The following is a 16,417-nucleotide window of genomic DNA, read 5'->3' on the forward strand; positions in this document are numbered from 1 at the left end:
GGAACTGCTCCAGGCATCCGGATAAAAGGTTGCCTATAGCTTTTCCCCTACAAAAAGGAGTATGGGAGAAAAAAACCTCTGGTTCTAGAGGTTAGCGCATTTAAAAGCGAACAACCAAAACTCTTCAGTCTTATAATAATAGAACAAATAGGTTTCATAAGATATTAAAAAAAAGCCGGCCTAGTGTCAGTAAGACACGCGAACGAAGAGTTCCATATCATCTACGGCCAAAATTCGCATTTGTTGTTACTTAACTAGGTAAGACATTTTTATCCTATTTTAGTTTGTGCTGTCTAGAAAAAAAATCTAGAGTGAAAATAAATTCCACTTCGCTCTCCGCTAATGCCTTACACTTACACCATACCAATGACGTCACTCCAACACCACGTGTTATGGGACAGCCATGGTGCAGCCATAGTGCACTATGATTTCGTCACAAAGGTGACCATCATAACGGAGTGTAATGACCTTTAATAAAGGTTGACGTTGATTTATGTTCAATAATGATGCTGCAGTTTTGTAGTTAAGGCAAATAATATTCCCATGGTTCATTGATAATTGTGGGTGCACTTCTAAGTCTCTTGATTTTTTTTTCATATTGTTTTTATAGAGATCACCTTTAGAAATTCGTCGGAATCTGAAGTTTCATATTTTAGTTAAATTTCATATTGTAGTGATGACACGCCAAAATCGTAAGGACCATGAACACCAGGTCCATTCATATGTAGTTGTTGACCATTATCGATTAAGTAAACGCCTTAAAATTTGTAGTGTCTTGTAATACCGAGGGTCAGGATTTGATAGAAAGGTCAGTCTCCCAAAGCTTACCAACCTTAAATCTTAAGAGTACAGCCAGCTACAAAAGTCTATGAACAAAATCAAAATTACCATGTAAAACTCAGGTCACTCCAGGTAATTTTATTCTGTAGTCGCGACAGTTAAGTACTTACGGAATATTTTAGCATTACTTAATTTATTTTATCATTTTAATTACATTAATACTACCTTATTCCCACGTCGGTCATCGCCTCTTCACAACTGCAGAGCAACAACCTCGTAATCTGATCCCACGACGCATTTCCCCGCACATGGATCACCGACGCGCATGAAAGTAAAAGGAAGGCTTGGACGGAAGCGCGCGCGCATTGGAAAGCGTGCACAACGATGTTTTCCGATCACGGCGCTGCCAGGTCGCGCGTGCGCTGGTCTGTGTTTGGGGTTTTTCAGGATGGTGGTTTGACTTTTTTTGGGGGGTTTTTATGTTGTGGGATTGATCTGAGGAAGCCATCTGAATCTTTAAATATTTTTTAGGACCAGCAACTTTTGGCAAATCAAAAGGTTAGGAAAGGGTGTTTAAAATACGAAAAATTCCCATTTTGGTGTAGTGAGTTTCTTCAATAATACTTATTACTTTCTTAACAAAAATTTTGCCAAAGTCAAGTATGCTCTAGATATGGTCCTTAGTTCTCATTAAAACTAAAAATTTTCAAAACAATACAGTGCCAAATGAGCTTTCACAAGAAGCTTCTCAACCATTTCTACCAAAAATTGCGCAAGGACTATAACTATAACTTCAGAACTGCATAGATAATTTGGCACGAGCTATAGGAAGTATTATAAGACAGTAGTAAATAGTTCCTTCCAATAACTTTCCCTTTACATCATCAGTCATCATCAAACGTTCTTCGCTTACACCTGTGCGCTTTATATTCTGAGGGCATCGTCTTACCTAACTTCCTTGGTCACTGAAACTTATACTAGTCACGTGGATAAGTACCTTTTAATAGGAAGGTTATATGGTCATTTTGAGGCTTAGTATGAGAATATTTTGTTTTGGTTAATTCTTCACAAACACCTGAAACGATTACCTAAGTTAGTTTTGGACCTCCCGCTGATAGTCTAATTAGGCTCTTAATAAGAAATCCAGTATTCATTAGGTTATACCATAGCAAAATAGTTTGTATCCTGAATCCAAGCAGGATTACCTTCAATTTGATTAATTGGCTGATAATTCGCTTTTTCTCTCGGGATCTCTTAAAAAGAAATATTAGAACTTTGAAAATAAGATGAATGATGATAGGAGAGTACGCAACTTAAAATAATGTAGTGGGCTCCACAGAAAACCCAGTAATTTCCTACAACGCAAGATAAAAGGCAGCAATCACAAATCAAAGATCAAAATTACTTAATCACGACTTTCTTTCAATAAATCATTACGGTATCTTACAACAAAATTACAGTATCTTACACAATCGCAAAACGAATAAAATAATCTACAATCACACAAATTAACATGACATAACAGAATTATTATATGAAAGAAAAAAAAAACAATAAAACTTAACTGGCCAAGTAATTCACGTGTAAATACGCGGTTACAAAATTATTTACGTTTAACGTTTAGAGTACCAGCACACTGGAAACTTTTAGTCGGCCGATAGTTTGTTTAGGCTCATAAATCAGTATGAAGATGAATGATAGTATGCACATGACAAAAATCAGGTACTTAGCCGGTATTGGAACGACTGAAAACTTTTATTGGAACCAAGATTTTCTTTTAAAACTAATTAACATACTTATTTGTTTAAAGCAAATCGTAAATTCAATTAAAGTTTTCAGTTGTTCTAATACGGCATTTAAATATCAGATCTTTACAATGTACATACTACCATCGTCTTCATATCGTGATTCATGTATGTGACCAAACTATCGGCCGACTAAAAGTCTGCAGGGTGCGGTTTATTTCAACGTTTAAGGTTATGTATATAATAACTTGTTATTACTACGACATTGTTGTACTCTGGTTGAGTAATCACGGCTTAACTTGTTAAAGCCGACACTTTCTTTGAGATCGATTGTCGGTTATTTTTTTTTAAGTGATTCCTATTTGATTGTTTTTAACTCAATGCCGTTGGGACAAATGGTAAGAGCTGCTTAAGGTCGTCGTTTCGTGTTTTGATGTTTAAGATATTTTGGTAATTTCATAATAAAAGCTTAGCATTGAATTTCAGGTTACCTACTTACATTTCATCAGCTGGGGATCAATATGAATAAATATTAGACAATTCATCAAATACGTTATGGGGGTTATTTACACTGATGTCATCTTCTTGATTTCAATATTTAGATCATCTGTTCTATTAACTTACCTGTCTTAGCGTGCTTTGTGAGTTTTACTTATTTACTTCGAACTTTAAGACCTGATTCAGTTTCAGACTTTTTCGTGAGGTTCGTCATCAGCTGACATTTTTACTATCCATCTGCAAGGGCCCACGGCTGCATCACACATACAGAGTAGAAGCTTGTACCATAATAGTTGGACTTAACTTTTATTGTTCCACTAGCTTCTGCCCGCGACTTCGTACGCGGATCCTGTCCCTTATGCCAGCGACTATGGGGTCAGCAAAATCAAAGATCTGAATAGTCGCAATAGACGTGACCATAGGGATAAAAGTAGTGATTCTAATTAGACCGCATTTAAGTTGTGTGTGGCAAAAATATTACACGTAGGTATTATTTCGTAAAAAAACATTAAATAGATGACAAAGTCGTGGTGACTTAGTGGAATTCGTGGTGGTTTAGTGGGTAGAGAACCAATCTCTCAAGTATGAGCGTGCGTCTTTGATTCCAGGTCTGGCAAGTGCCTGCCAATGCAACTTTTCTAAGTTCGTATGTACTTTCTACGTATATTTTGGATACCAATGACCGTTATTTGGAGGGGATGTTAAACTGTAGGTTCCGACTGTCATTGAACATTCTTGGCAGTCGTTATGGGTAGTCAGAAGCCAGTAAGTCTTACCAAGGGGTAACCGGGTTGTGGAGGTCAGATAGGCAGTCGCTCCTTGTAAAACACTGGTACTCAGTTGCATCGTGACTGGAAGTCGACCCTAACATAATTGGGACAAAGGCTCTTGAGATAATAACGACAATAATAATGAGATATATGCACCGCAAGACATCTGAGGCTGATGACGGGGAGTAGCGACCCCGCGGGGCTATATATACTGAGTTCTCCAGGGAGAGTATACTGTCCCCCATCTCCGGCCGGTCGGAGTGAACCATGACGGGGGTAGGTCTCACGCCTCTGGCTTGGCTTGGCCGTACAGAGTGGAGTCGCTAGAGCAGGATTAGTGGCCCTGCTCGGAGGGTAGGTGCCTCATGGTAAGCACAGGGAGCGCGTAATCCGCGTTTAAAGTCCGCCGAGGTATCCTCACCCTTCAGCCGCTCATGTCCCTATTGCCCTCTTGTTGCTATTCAGTGACTGGTTACAGTAAGTGAGGTGGCGAGTCTCCACCTGCCGTTTTTACATGTACCTAATACATTGTCATCCACTAACATCCCATCAAAATAGCCCAAGTAGTTTTCCTCCATAGTTAGCAATAGTTTAGCACAGAACCGGGGATTGTCTTTTTTTTAACGACGTCCACCGGGGATTGTCCTTGGGTTCATTTCTATAGTGTATAAAGGGATAATCGTCGGTTTTGTGTCACCATTTCATTAAAGTTGTCTCAAAAGGGCTTCAGCGTGTTGGCTTCGACCCCACGTTTGCCTCCCAAAAATTTGGAACTCTGTAGTCCCGAGGTCTGGAAGAGATATACAAAATAATAATGAAGATAAAACGCAACAAAGTTAGAGAGTGGAGGCTCGTGACGCCACGTCTAGGTATGTAAAATTTGTACTAAGCAGTGACTTAACACGAAATTCAAGCGTTGTTGTATCTTCGTTATTATTTGTTTGTGAGAGAGAGAAAAGAAAAATGCGTGTCCATTATTTTAGGGTTATCTAAAAGACGGACTAATTACTTATTTTGATTCACTATACCTATTTCATAACATTCATTTCTATACATTTCAAGTGTAGTATTGCTCTTGAAGTTCCACATCAGGTGTTCCAGATCTTCGATGTTTACACGTCAATAGAGAGTGCTTATCAGATTGAACCACTTTTGCTAAAACGTCATATCTTTATAAGCTATAGTCTAGCTGGGCTCCTGGGTTTCCACATTAGGTGTTTTACATCTTCAATTTTTATAAGTCAACAGAGAGTGCTTATCAGATTGAACAACTTTTGCTAAAACGTCATACCTCTATATGCTATAGTCTAGCTGGGCCCCTGGAGTTCCACATCAGGTGTTTTAGATCTTCAATTTGTATAAGTCAATAGAAAGTGCTTATCAAATTGAACAACTTTTGCTAAAACGGCATACCTGTATATGGTACAGAGAAGCTGGGCTCTTGGGGTTCCACATCAGGTGTTCCAGATCTTAAAATTTATAATCTCAGCTGAAAATGCTCATCAAATGAAACAATTTTTGCCACGGCACCATATTTGTATCTCTTATAGTTTTATTGGTCTGTTGGAGTTCTGCATCAGGTCTTCAAGTTTCGAAGATAAATTATAGCCTATATGTTGACCAGGCCTAATACTGATACAACAAAGAAAAAATCATTGAAATCCGTTCAGTAGTTCGGAAGATTAGCGTGTACAAACAAACAGACATACAGACATACAGACATACAGACAAACAGACAGAATTTTTTTTTTGGATTTGTGCTCCATTACTGTTTCTAAACCCCACCCAATTATTATTTTTTTAATATATTCAATGTACAGACACAGTTTTTTTACAGATTTATTATATGTATAGATTAACCAATTCTTTAACTCAATCAAATAATAATCAAGTTAGTTCACAGTTTAACCGCAAGTTAACATCCGGTTCAATGTTATCACGTAACTGTTACGCCACCGTCCCGTAATCCATAATTACTTTTTTACAAAACATTGGTTACTTTTTAATGTTGAACCATTTCTCTTTTTGTTAGATTTCACCGCAGTACTTAACTGCTTAATTTTATTCTTTTGACTGGGACTGTTATGTTTATGGTTTGAGGTTTTAGCTTTTGTCTGTGGTCATTTTGACAGTCATTTGTTAGTTGTGTCTTTTGTTAAAAATGGTTGGTGACGAAAGTGTGTGGTTTAGAGTTGGTGTGGTTGAAAATCAATTCATTTGTTTCAATTAGTAGACCATTTTGTTAGGTTTTTTCTAATAATATAATCAATGAAAAGTGTTTTATACTGGAACAATTTGTGTTAAGTAAATCTACTGTCTACTACTAGGTATAAGTTATTACTTTTAAACATATATCTTAAGTAATCTTGCAAATAATGTGGAGGTACCTAGTAGCCTAGCCTACTAGCTTACCCTATACCTAAGTAGTCCTGTGATTGTCGGTTTTCTTTTTAAATGAATTATTAACTGTCTCTTCATTGACTTTTATTTTAATCTTATCTCAGTCGGCATTACCTTAACACTACCTACTTAAAAACTTCGCTTAATTTCGCATACCTTTTTAGTGTTTGCATTTTAACCGGCCATTTACGTCATTGTCCGGTGAAAGTGGTCATTATCCAGTGACCTTTCATGATTGATGATCTATCCTTCTGAACTTCCTAAACTCACAGTGGCAGAAACAATTTGTTTTGTATTCAGAAGCATTGAGGCTGCGCAAACGCATTTAACGAGTGAATGAACGATATTAATGGTCGGGATTGTATGGAGTGACGCGACAATAGATGTTTGGTTTCAAGTTCTTTTTGAGAAATTCCTGTGTGTTGTGACTTTCGCTTTTTTTGAATAAAGCTTATTGGTAAATATTTTTATGGGAATAAGGGCAGAATGCATCGTTGCTCATGCTCAATGTCAATGTGTAGGACGAACACTAGTATTTATACATACTTTAATTTAACGTAAACGTTACTTTAATGTACAGAATTATCGAAGCTAATATTGGATGTCAATTAGTTAAATGGCAAATGATGTATGAGAAGTGGTCGAAATGCGGGTTGAATTGCTAGTTAGTTATATAGTTAGCCATTTAATTATAGTCTAGACCGGTAGTCAAATTGAAACAATTATTTTTATTTAATTACAAACCAACTATCACTCTCTATTTAATTAGGATATTCTAAGAACAGTCGTAATGACCCAAATATTCTTCTAAATATCAATTAAGTTATTCTTCGAATCAACCGGGTCATCGGTAGAGATAGCAGCGGCGGCGGTGCGGCTAATTGCTCTGATGTTTTTGATAACGCTACTTTAATTATCTTGTTAGATGACGAGATGACGGTTTTATTTCATTTGCTGTCCGTCCGTCTGTACGTCTCAGAGGTTTGTGTTTTAGGGTACCGCATGTTAGTAGTAGATAACTCTGGAGTCTGGTCCTTGACATTTTTATTTGTGTGTGTTTAAAAATCATCACTAAAAATCATAAGTAGGTACAACTTACAAGTACCTAAGTCCTTAAATATTACACCCTTACTCTATTGTCAGTTGAGAAGGAAGTACACATCGGCTTAAAGAGTGTGTTGCTTCAGGCTGCTACACTTTAACATGGTGGTCCTTGAACCTCTAATTTTTATCAAGTTGATGCTAGGTTCTTCAAGTTTCATGTTCTTCGACAAAAATCTAGTGTAAAATTACGTATATTAAAATTTAAGATCTTCAAAAATAATAGAAAATAAACAGAAGCAAATTGACGAAAAATAACTTCTACACCTTGAGCCACAAAGATCTCAAATTAACGGTAGCAACAAATCGTAACTTCAAAGATCGATCAATGCGCGCGCGCAGTAGCCATTTAGACGAGAGTGAAGAAATCTAAGCGTAGATCTTTAAGTATGACGCGATACTATCGCTACTCGTTTAGCTCAGAACACTTATGTTTAGCTGAGTCACGACTGTGTATCGATATATCTTCCGAAATGGTATCTTTTTGTGGTATAAGAGAGAGAATTACCTACAGCTTCTGTCAGTGGATTTGCTCCTGTGGGAACTACTCAATGCTCTCGGATTTTAACTAGTTAAGTATTCCTTCTTCGAAAAATGGCTGCTGGAAGATTTTATTTTTATTAGAGAATAGCTCTAGATTACAATTTACTTTCGCTGCCTAGGTATGATGTTAAAGAATTTACAGGATTTGTAAAATGTTGTCCACTAAAATCTCCTGAAAATCTTTTTGGATTGGTTGGAAAGCAATTGCTTAACCATAGCACTGAATTATAATAAAATTGTATTGGTGCTTATTCAAAAAGTATTTACAAAAGTAATCCACACTTCTTCTCATATATACACAATCAAAAATCCTCTATATTTAAAATCCAAACCAATAAGTCCCATCAATCTCTACTAGAAATAAGTATTAAATGACTTTACAAAAACCAATCCCTTAACATTCTCACGATACTGTAAATAAAGGTACGACAGTTGCGTAACTGTAAGGCGCCAAACACCACAACAATTTGTTCTGCATTGCATCACAAATCATCAATGATTGGACCCTTTACGAAATGACATAACAGCACCAAGGCCCTTTGTACTTTGATAATCAATTTCTTACAATAACCGGGTGTTATGCAACTTTGATAGAGGAGAAAATTTTTAGAAGGCTCACTTTGATATGATTTTGAAAATGTTATTATCAAACATAACTAAATTGAAATGTAGTTTCAAAAACATAGTTATTTTATGGTAGGTAAACTAGTTAGTAGTATATGGAATGGGTATTTATTACTCTTAATAATATTCTCAATGTTCTAACTAAAGTGTTCCATATTTGTACTGGCTAGTCTATACGGTTTCCTTGAGTCTTGAGGGTAATGTAATCTTCTGTTTGTTGTCCTATAAATGTAAAGTGTATGTGTAGCAAATAAATGGTTTAAATGGTTTAAATGGTAATACTTCCAGCATCTGGATTAAAAGTACCATATTCTATCTCAGGCTCAACAAAAAACTTGTACTCAGCTGCATTTTCTTAAACTGGAAGCCGACCCGAACAAACTTTTGAAAAGGCTAGGCAGATGATATCCTTTCTCAGCCTGTAGACTATCTGTGCAAGAACTATTTCTATCTACCTATTTAGCAGTTTCAGCGTAAAAACCAGAACAACATACATAGTTACTTTCGCATTTACAACACTAAGTAAGGATATATCATATACCTTCTACAAACCATCTGTCAGATATTACAATAACGATGCTTCCGGCAACAAATGTCGTAAACGCCATTTTGGCGAAAATGAGTTAAGAATGCAGCCCTACTTAATTTTTGGCGCTGCGTCGATCTAAAAATGTGAAAAAAATATTTCTCTAAAAAAATACTTTTACACCCAAAATTTTTACTAGTATAATCATTTTTTTTTTTTAAAGAGGGTATGTATAACTCATATTGCTTAGAACCGAATAACCGTGCAGGTCGTATAATACAACGTACAAGCAGCTGTCGGTCGTAAAAACATGAAGACATAATTAATTGTAAATACACCCTACAATCATTTTTAAAACGTAAGCTCTGCTGAGAAACAATTGTCGTAATGTCACTTAGTCTTGGAGAATTGGTTTGAAAATTGAACTATGTAGGTTGTCTCCTAATTTTCATACTAAAAAAAAACTTTTTTACAAAAAAATTTTACCGACTTCCAAAAACACTAAAAAGCCAAAAAAACTAATTTTAGGTGCATCTGCCTAGAAGTCGGTGTCTAATGGATGTTCCTAAGTTAATTTTGCCACCGACTTCTAGGCAGATGCACCTAAAATTATTTTTTTTCTGGCTTTTTAGTGTTTTTGGAAGTCGGTTAATTTTTTTTGTAAAAACGTTTTTTATTTACAGCTTTTCAGTGATACGAATAGCTGTCATTATCCGCATAAGTAGAAAGTTCTCATCAATACAAATAATTTAAGCTCAAATACGAGGTATTTTACATATTCAGTTGTCGAGTTCCCTCGACCTTCTCTGATGGTCTTCATCATCAGGTCAGCTGCAAACCTTCACTGTTACAAAGATCTTGTCAATACAAATAATATAAGCCCAAACACGAGGTAGTTTACATATTCAGTTGTCGAGTTCCCTCGACCTTCTCTGGTCTCCATCATCAGGTCAGCTTCAAATCTTCACTGTTGAATAGTACTTTCAGGTATACACCTGAGTGTCAAGTTTTGACTCTATGTATGCCTACAACTTTCGAAGGTTGCCCTCGATTTTTCAGGGTTTCCATCATCAGATCCTGACCTGATGACTATGAGACCAACTAGCAGCTATATCGAGTCGAACAAAAAAAGAATCACGTAAATCGGTCTATAAACCTCGGCGTAATCGATGTACATACATAGAAAAAAAAACACCGGCCGAATTGATAACCTCCTCCTTTTTGGGAAGTCGGTTAAAAAGGGGTCGTATCACAAAAAGTATAAATAGGTTGCAATTAAACCCCGTTAAGAAATTCAAATGTTTAATTTTTCTGAAAAATAAATGGCGCTACTCACTGGATTTCAAGTAATTGTGCTTCAGATATTTCCAAGTTTGTTACATACCATCGCATCAGGTCGTGGCGTTTACACTCATTTTTATTTCAGTATATGGTTTTTAAAACCAAACCCAGAACTATTGTATTTAAAAACTGGTGCATACTTCTAACTTCCGTTAGACAAATTGTTCTCCATTGATTTGTTAGTGGTCGTAAATACCAACTTCTTGAATTTTCTGGGGTGTATGTCCAAGCTAACTTTTAAAATAAAGCTTTGACATAAATAGCAATAATATATTATGAAACACCATCGTATTTTACGTATTTCTTGTATAGAACACAATTTTATAACTTTTAAAATTAAAAAGATGTAAGCCAAAAACGAAATTATTTTTTGTTTTTCGTTGATTACCAAAAGTGCTATTTTGGTGTTTACGACCTTTGTTATCGGAAGCATCGATAAGTTATCTTTAATCCGGAGATTGGTTGTCAGTGAAAGTGCTATCATTACACTGATGGGATGCTGATGGGGTCGCTGACTGCATCACTGTCGCTCCATGTGCAATTGTGCGTAATATATGTATCATATGTCACTAGCAACGTGGGAAGATGATACTCTCATTATTTTGTTGAGATGTTGCATCATGATGGGTAAATCGATAGTTTAAATGTAACTGTCTAACGCCAGCGAGAGGTGTTTCGGCACTACCTTCAATCTAAAAATTTGGAAAAAGAGTAAGCTTTTTAAAGACATCTCACGGTTTGGTATCTTCTGTTAAAAATAACAATAGAGTTTACGAATCGGCGGATAGTCTGATCGGATCGGGTCCATAATAATAATCTAGTATGAAGATGAATGGTAGTGAGCACATTACAACGATTGGATCCGGCTATGAGATCGTCAAAAAAGTTTGATTGAATTCACATTTACTTACCTTCAGAATAAATTGTCAGCCAACCATGGGGTCAGCTATCGACCAACAGTTTAGACTGCAGTATGAGAGGTTTTTAAGTAGGTATTTTGTCCGTTCCTACTATTTAGATTGCATAACGTTCACATTATTTCCGGTTGTTTCAACCCGCCCACACTGCAAAATTAATTTCCAGTCTAGAGTTAAACAAACAAAACCGAACTAATATATTAGCAACTGTCATAGTTTTACTTTCAAAACTTGTTTGTACAATGACAAAGCATTACCATATGATGTCCTCCTAGCCGATTATCGGCTACGGCGGCTGTTCTCATGTAAGGAGATTAGCCAACTACGCAGGACATATTATAATGCACGAGCATTTGCGCAGACACAAGTGCACTCACTATTCCTTAACTCTCATAGTCCGATGGGACGGTAATCCGACACGACCGGAGAGAGATCAGGCGCAGGACCGACATTTACGTGCTCTCCGATGCACGGGTGTATCAATCACCAGCTTCCAGGCTCCGGGCTGCTTTGTGAAAGTCTTCTAAAACCCACAAAGCGATTTCGGCCCGACTCGGGAATCGAACCCGAGACCTCGTGCTCAGCAGCCGCACTTGCGACAGCTAGACCAACGAGGCAGTTATAGAACATATAGAACTCTGTCGGTATTAACTTTACTTAATTGAGAACAGAATACTTCAAATATTTTGAAAGTGTAAGTAAAATTATAATATACCTGCTACTTACAGTTATTGTGAAAGACCTTTTTTCCGAAGTTGGCTAATAGCGCTTTCAAATCATCAGCCTTTTTCCAACTATGTTGGGAGCGTCTTCCAGCCTAATCTGATGCAGCTGAGTTTAAGTGTTTAAGATGGACCGACTGCTTATGTGATAATCGTATGTAAATAATGCACCTACATAAGATGGAAAATACAAAATGGTTGTCAGAATTATGGACCCTGATGGGCACAGCAAGATAGTACATATTTCGCAGAGATATCCTTAGTCTAGTCGGGAAAAGGCCAGGCAGATAACATAATTTTTTAAACGTTCATACTGAACCAAAAATAAGGATAGTTCTTCAAAAGATTTAATTGAGTTGAAAATAATTTATGAAAAAAAATAAACGCTCTAGAAAGTGATTGGATAGTTAAAACCTTTTCATTTGTAGTAATTGTGGTTAAAACATACCGTTAAAATGTTGTGTGTCGAATTGACTTAATTAAAGAAGGGTTCTTAGAATGCTAGTTTTATTGTTTAGTCAATTTACTAAAACTGTTATTCGCAAACTTAAGCGTAGGTATAAGGTGTGCACTTTCGTGGAAAACTTAATTTTGGCACAATTACAATTTTGAAGTCTCCTAAGATTACCGTCTATTAATAAAATTACCCAAGCGAAGTCCTATGTTCTCATCTTTGTACCTACATTTTCACGCATACCAAGCCTTGTTCAATATTGTTTGAACCTTATATTAAACAAAAACAGAATTATCAATAAAGAGTTTAATAGCTACGGTACAAACTGATATTATCATACCTAGCTATAAAGAAAATAAAAAAGTTTTTTCAAATTGCTTATCAAACCTTCAAAAAAAACCGACGCTTATGCAACCTAACCCAAGTACCTTATGTAAAGTCTAAACTCGCGACAATGCGACAAAATAGTCGCAACTACCGCACACATTACGTGCTCACACGTAAATAGCAAGTATAATAACTAACTGTGAACTCATCAATATGTATGTGTAACGACATTACACCTTTTTACTGCGCAGTTGGGTAATCGCTAGTGAGTATGTGATAGATTGTTCCGTGTTGCACTGTCCTTCCGTAGTAAGGAAATTAAAATGGAATAGAACTTAAAATTTTGAGTAGAATATGCTAAGTACTGTATTGGATAAGTTGCTGAATAAAGTTTCCGAAATCAATCGATATTTTCCTAAAACCCACTTTTGTGATTAATCACATTTTTCACACACAAGCACATCAGCTTTTGAACATAATTAACAAATAAATCCCTATGAAATGTTTATCTTCGACTATTTGAGTTTGAAGTTTCAATTTAAGTTCTATGTATCATAAAAAAATTGTCCTCGAAAATGCATTTTTGGTCAAATATATTTTATTGCGTTTCTAGGAAGAATGTCGCACACAAAACACATCTTTATCTTCCTCCTGAAAAGTGACGTCATTTTCCCTTATTTTACTCCAAGGCGTCGAAGAGCTAGTCAAACCTATGATCTAATAAACAAAGTGCTAAATAGCGCTTGTTATCATATTACTCACACTTATACTCACGCCACTTGATTTGGCAAGATATCAAGCATAAGTACCGCAAAAAAGTTAATTCAATTTATTAAGGTATGTAAGGCTTGAGTTATGTTGAAAGCGGATAGCGATACAGAAATGAATGTAGTATACTTTACCGTGCGTAAAGATCTTTGAATTATACTATAGTTTGTGAAAAACTGTTTTTAGTTTAAATAATCGAAATATTGACACGTTTTTTTACCCTTTGCCTTAAAAAACTGCTACTGATTATTAAAATTGTCTTATTTATAAGCTCTTTCTCTTCTATGTTTTTTTTTTCTTTGTATTTCATTAGATAAGCCGTTTTACATAGACAATTAAATTAGAATGGATTTTATGAACTTTATCTTGATCACGCGTTATATTTTACAAAATAACCGTCCTTGGCGCAGTGTGGTATACCATTTGTCTAAAAAGAGTTTCGTTAACAATTTTTCTCCGCTGCCGCGTCCGCTTATCGCTATGTATGCGACCTAGCTCATCAACAGACCGTGAACAATCGCGTGTCAAGCAATTTGTTCCTCATACTGCTCGCGATATAATTCTCATAATTGTTAACAATAACACTGTAATCTAAACTACGATTACTATTTAAAATTTAATACTTTAGTTTAATGTTTAGTTTTATTATTTATGAATGTAATTAAACAATAATAAATATCATTTTAATTGTTGTCTTGTAGGTACTTTGTTTCTGTCATCATTGTAATAAAATTAATATTATTTTTCCTAAAACTGTCATTACCTTTTTAATTAAATTAAATATCAGAATCTTTTTGTTATGAATACTTACACGCTTTCAGGGTAAAACGGTAGATCTTTTATTTATTTATAGGTACTTATGTAAGCTTACATTTTTAAGCCTCTGAACCTAAGAAGGGTCAGAAATCATATCAAAACTTTTTCAGGTTCATGTGTTCATGTACATCTCATCCTCAACCATTATGAGATTTAACGAGCAATAAATTTTCCTCACCACTTATTTAAAAATCTAACCTAGCCCTTCACCAATAAGACTCATAGTCCTCTGTTCTTCCTCAGAATGTGGTGTTCCACTGCGGCGACACACGCGTCAGCCACGAGACCGTACTCCAGGACAGTTACGCATCATCAAGGGTCGGGAGTCTAAGAGAGGAGCTTGGCCTTGGCAGGTCTGGGAAGACTGTTATTTTATTTTTCTTCCAGGTTTTGTTGGATTCTTGACTACTGTATGTAGACATAGACATAGAACCTTGTTAGTGCAATAGGTTTTGAGAGAGGAATACCTACACATTTTAAAAGTAGTTAACCAAGTAATAAAAAAGTAAATTTCTAAGAAGATTAACTCGTATCGATATTAATTAAAGGTATGATATTCAACTAGAATCAAAAAAAAAAAAAGTCGTGGTGGCCTAGTGGGCAAAGAACCAACCTCTCGAGTATGAGGGCGCGGGTTCGATTCCAGGTCAGGCAAGTACCAATGCAACTTTTCTAAGTTTGTATGTACTTTCTAAGTATATCTTAGACACCAATGACTGTGTTTCGGATGGCACGTTAAACTGTAGGTCCCGGCTGTCATTGAACATCCTTGGCAGTCGTTACGGGTAGTCAGAAGCCAGTAAGTCTGACACCAGTCTAACCAAGGGGTATCGGGTTGCCCGGGTAACTGGGTTGAGGAGGTCAGATAGGCAGTCGCTTCTTGTAAAGCACTGGTACTCAGCTGAATCCGGTTAGACTGGAAGCCGACCCCAACATAGTTTGGGAAAAGGCTCGGAGGATGATTCAACTAGAATCAAACCTATTTATAATTTTTGACATTCATAAGTGCTTGTAAAGGCCTAAATGAAATAAATGATTTGACTATGATTTTCTTTAAGGCAGTAAACCAAGGTGTGAATTCATACCAAATATTGATGAAATAATGATACTCCATTCCATAAACAGTCAGAAAAGCTCTGCCACTTCTTCTTGGCTAGGCGATGGCGGACGATTCTAAATTTAAACTTTTATTCCCAGTATTTATATAAACAATAGCTCATAATGTATTCTGCTATATTCCAGGTATCATTACAACTGCTGCACCCAAACTACGGTTTGATCGGTCACTGGTGCGGCGGCGTGCTGGTGCATCCTATGTGGCTGCTCACCACGGCTCACTGCATTCATAAGTATATCTGTTTTATTTATCTTTGATCTTGATTGACGAGTGCTCTTCATTCTACCCTTATCTATCAAGGTCATTGTGTATCCATTAATGGCCGTTCCCAATATTCTATGGATGTGTTGTTTTGACTTACTAGAGATAGAATTGTGACAGCCCCATAAAAGCAATGTTGAATTCCTATCTCCAGTAAGCAGAAGAATAGATCGACATAAGATTCGGAATGGCTGTCGATGGCAGAAAAATGAATATTTTAGAAGTCTATCTACAAAATTTTTAATCACATTAGAAGGTTTGATATAAGTACGCATAATTTATGAATATTTGGAGTTATTTCTTATCTTTGATATAATGACGTCGGATAGAAAGAGAAACGTGTTAAAATTGATGAAAAAGACACAAAACACTAGAGAGAAATGATAATATTAAGATTAGGCCCCAACAATGAACTTCTTTGAACAGTGTGGTTCTCCAATCCTCTCAAAAGTAACATCCACCAACAAACATTGCAGTGAGCTCTTCAACCTACCAGTGCCAGCTCTCTGGACAGCCGTGCTGGGCGAGTGGGACCGGGCCGAACAGAAGGGCGCCTACGTGCCTATCGAGAAGATCGTGCTGCATCACCGGTTCCATAACTACCAGCATGATATTGGTGAGCACTCCATAAAGTCTAGTTGTTTCTTCATCGATAAAGTAAAAAAAAAATGGCAAGAATTATAACGAATTCAATAAGTAAAAATAAC

General features: G+C 36.3%; 1 protein-coding gene across 1 annotated transcript in view; it reads left to right on the top strand.

Annotated features, from left to right (window-relative positions):
- Window positions 1–16,417, top strand: part of LOC124634413 (transmembrane protease serine 12-like) — a 32,524-nt gene that overhangs the window by 11,273 nt on the left and 4,834 nt on the right. The window contains exons 2-4 of the mRNA XM_047169987.1: window positions 14,576–14,685; window positions 15,575–15,681; window positions 16,187–16,326. Coding sequence (XP_047025943.1) covers window positions 14,576–14,685; window positions 15,575–15,681; window positions 16,187–16,326 — 357 coding nt within the window. The remainder of the gene's footprint in view (window positions 1–14,575; window positions 14,686–15,574; window positions 15,682–16,186; window positions 16,327–16,417) is intronic.

Source organism: Helicoverpa zea, chromosome 11 (assembly GCF_022581195.2).
Source record: "Helicoverpa zea isolate HzStark_Cry1AcR chromosome 11, ilHelZeax1.1, whole genome shotgun sequence".
In the NCBI taxonomy this organism is placed as follows: domain Eukaryota; kingdom Metazoa; phylum Arthropoda; class Insecta; order Lepidoptera; family Noctuidae; genus Helicoverpa; species Helicoverpa zea.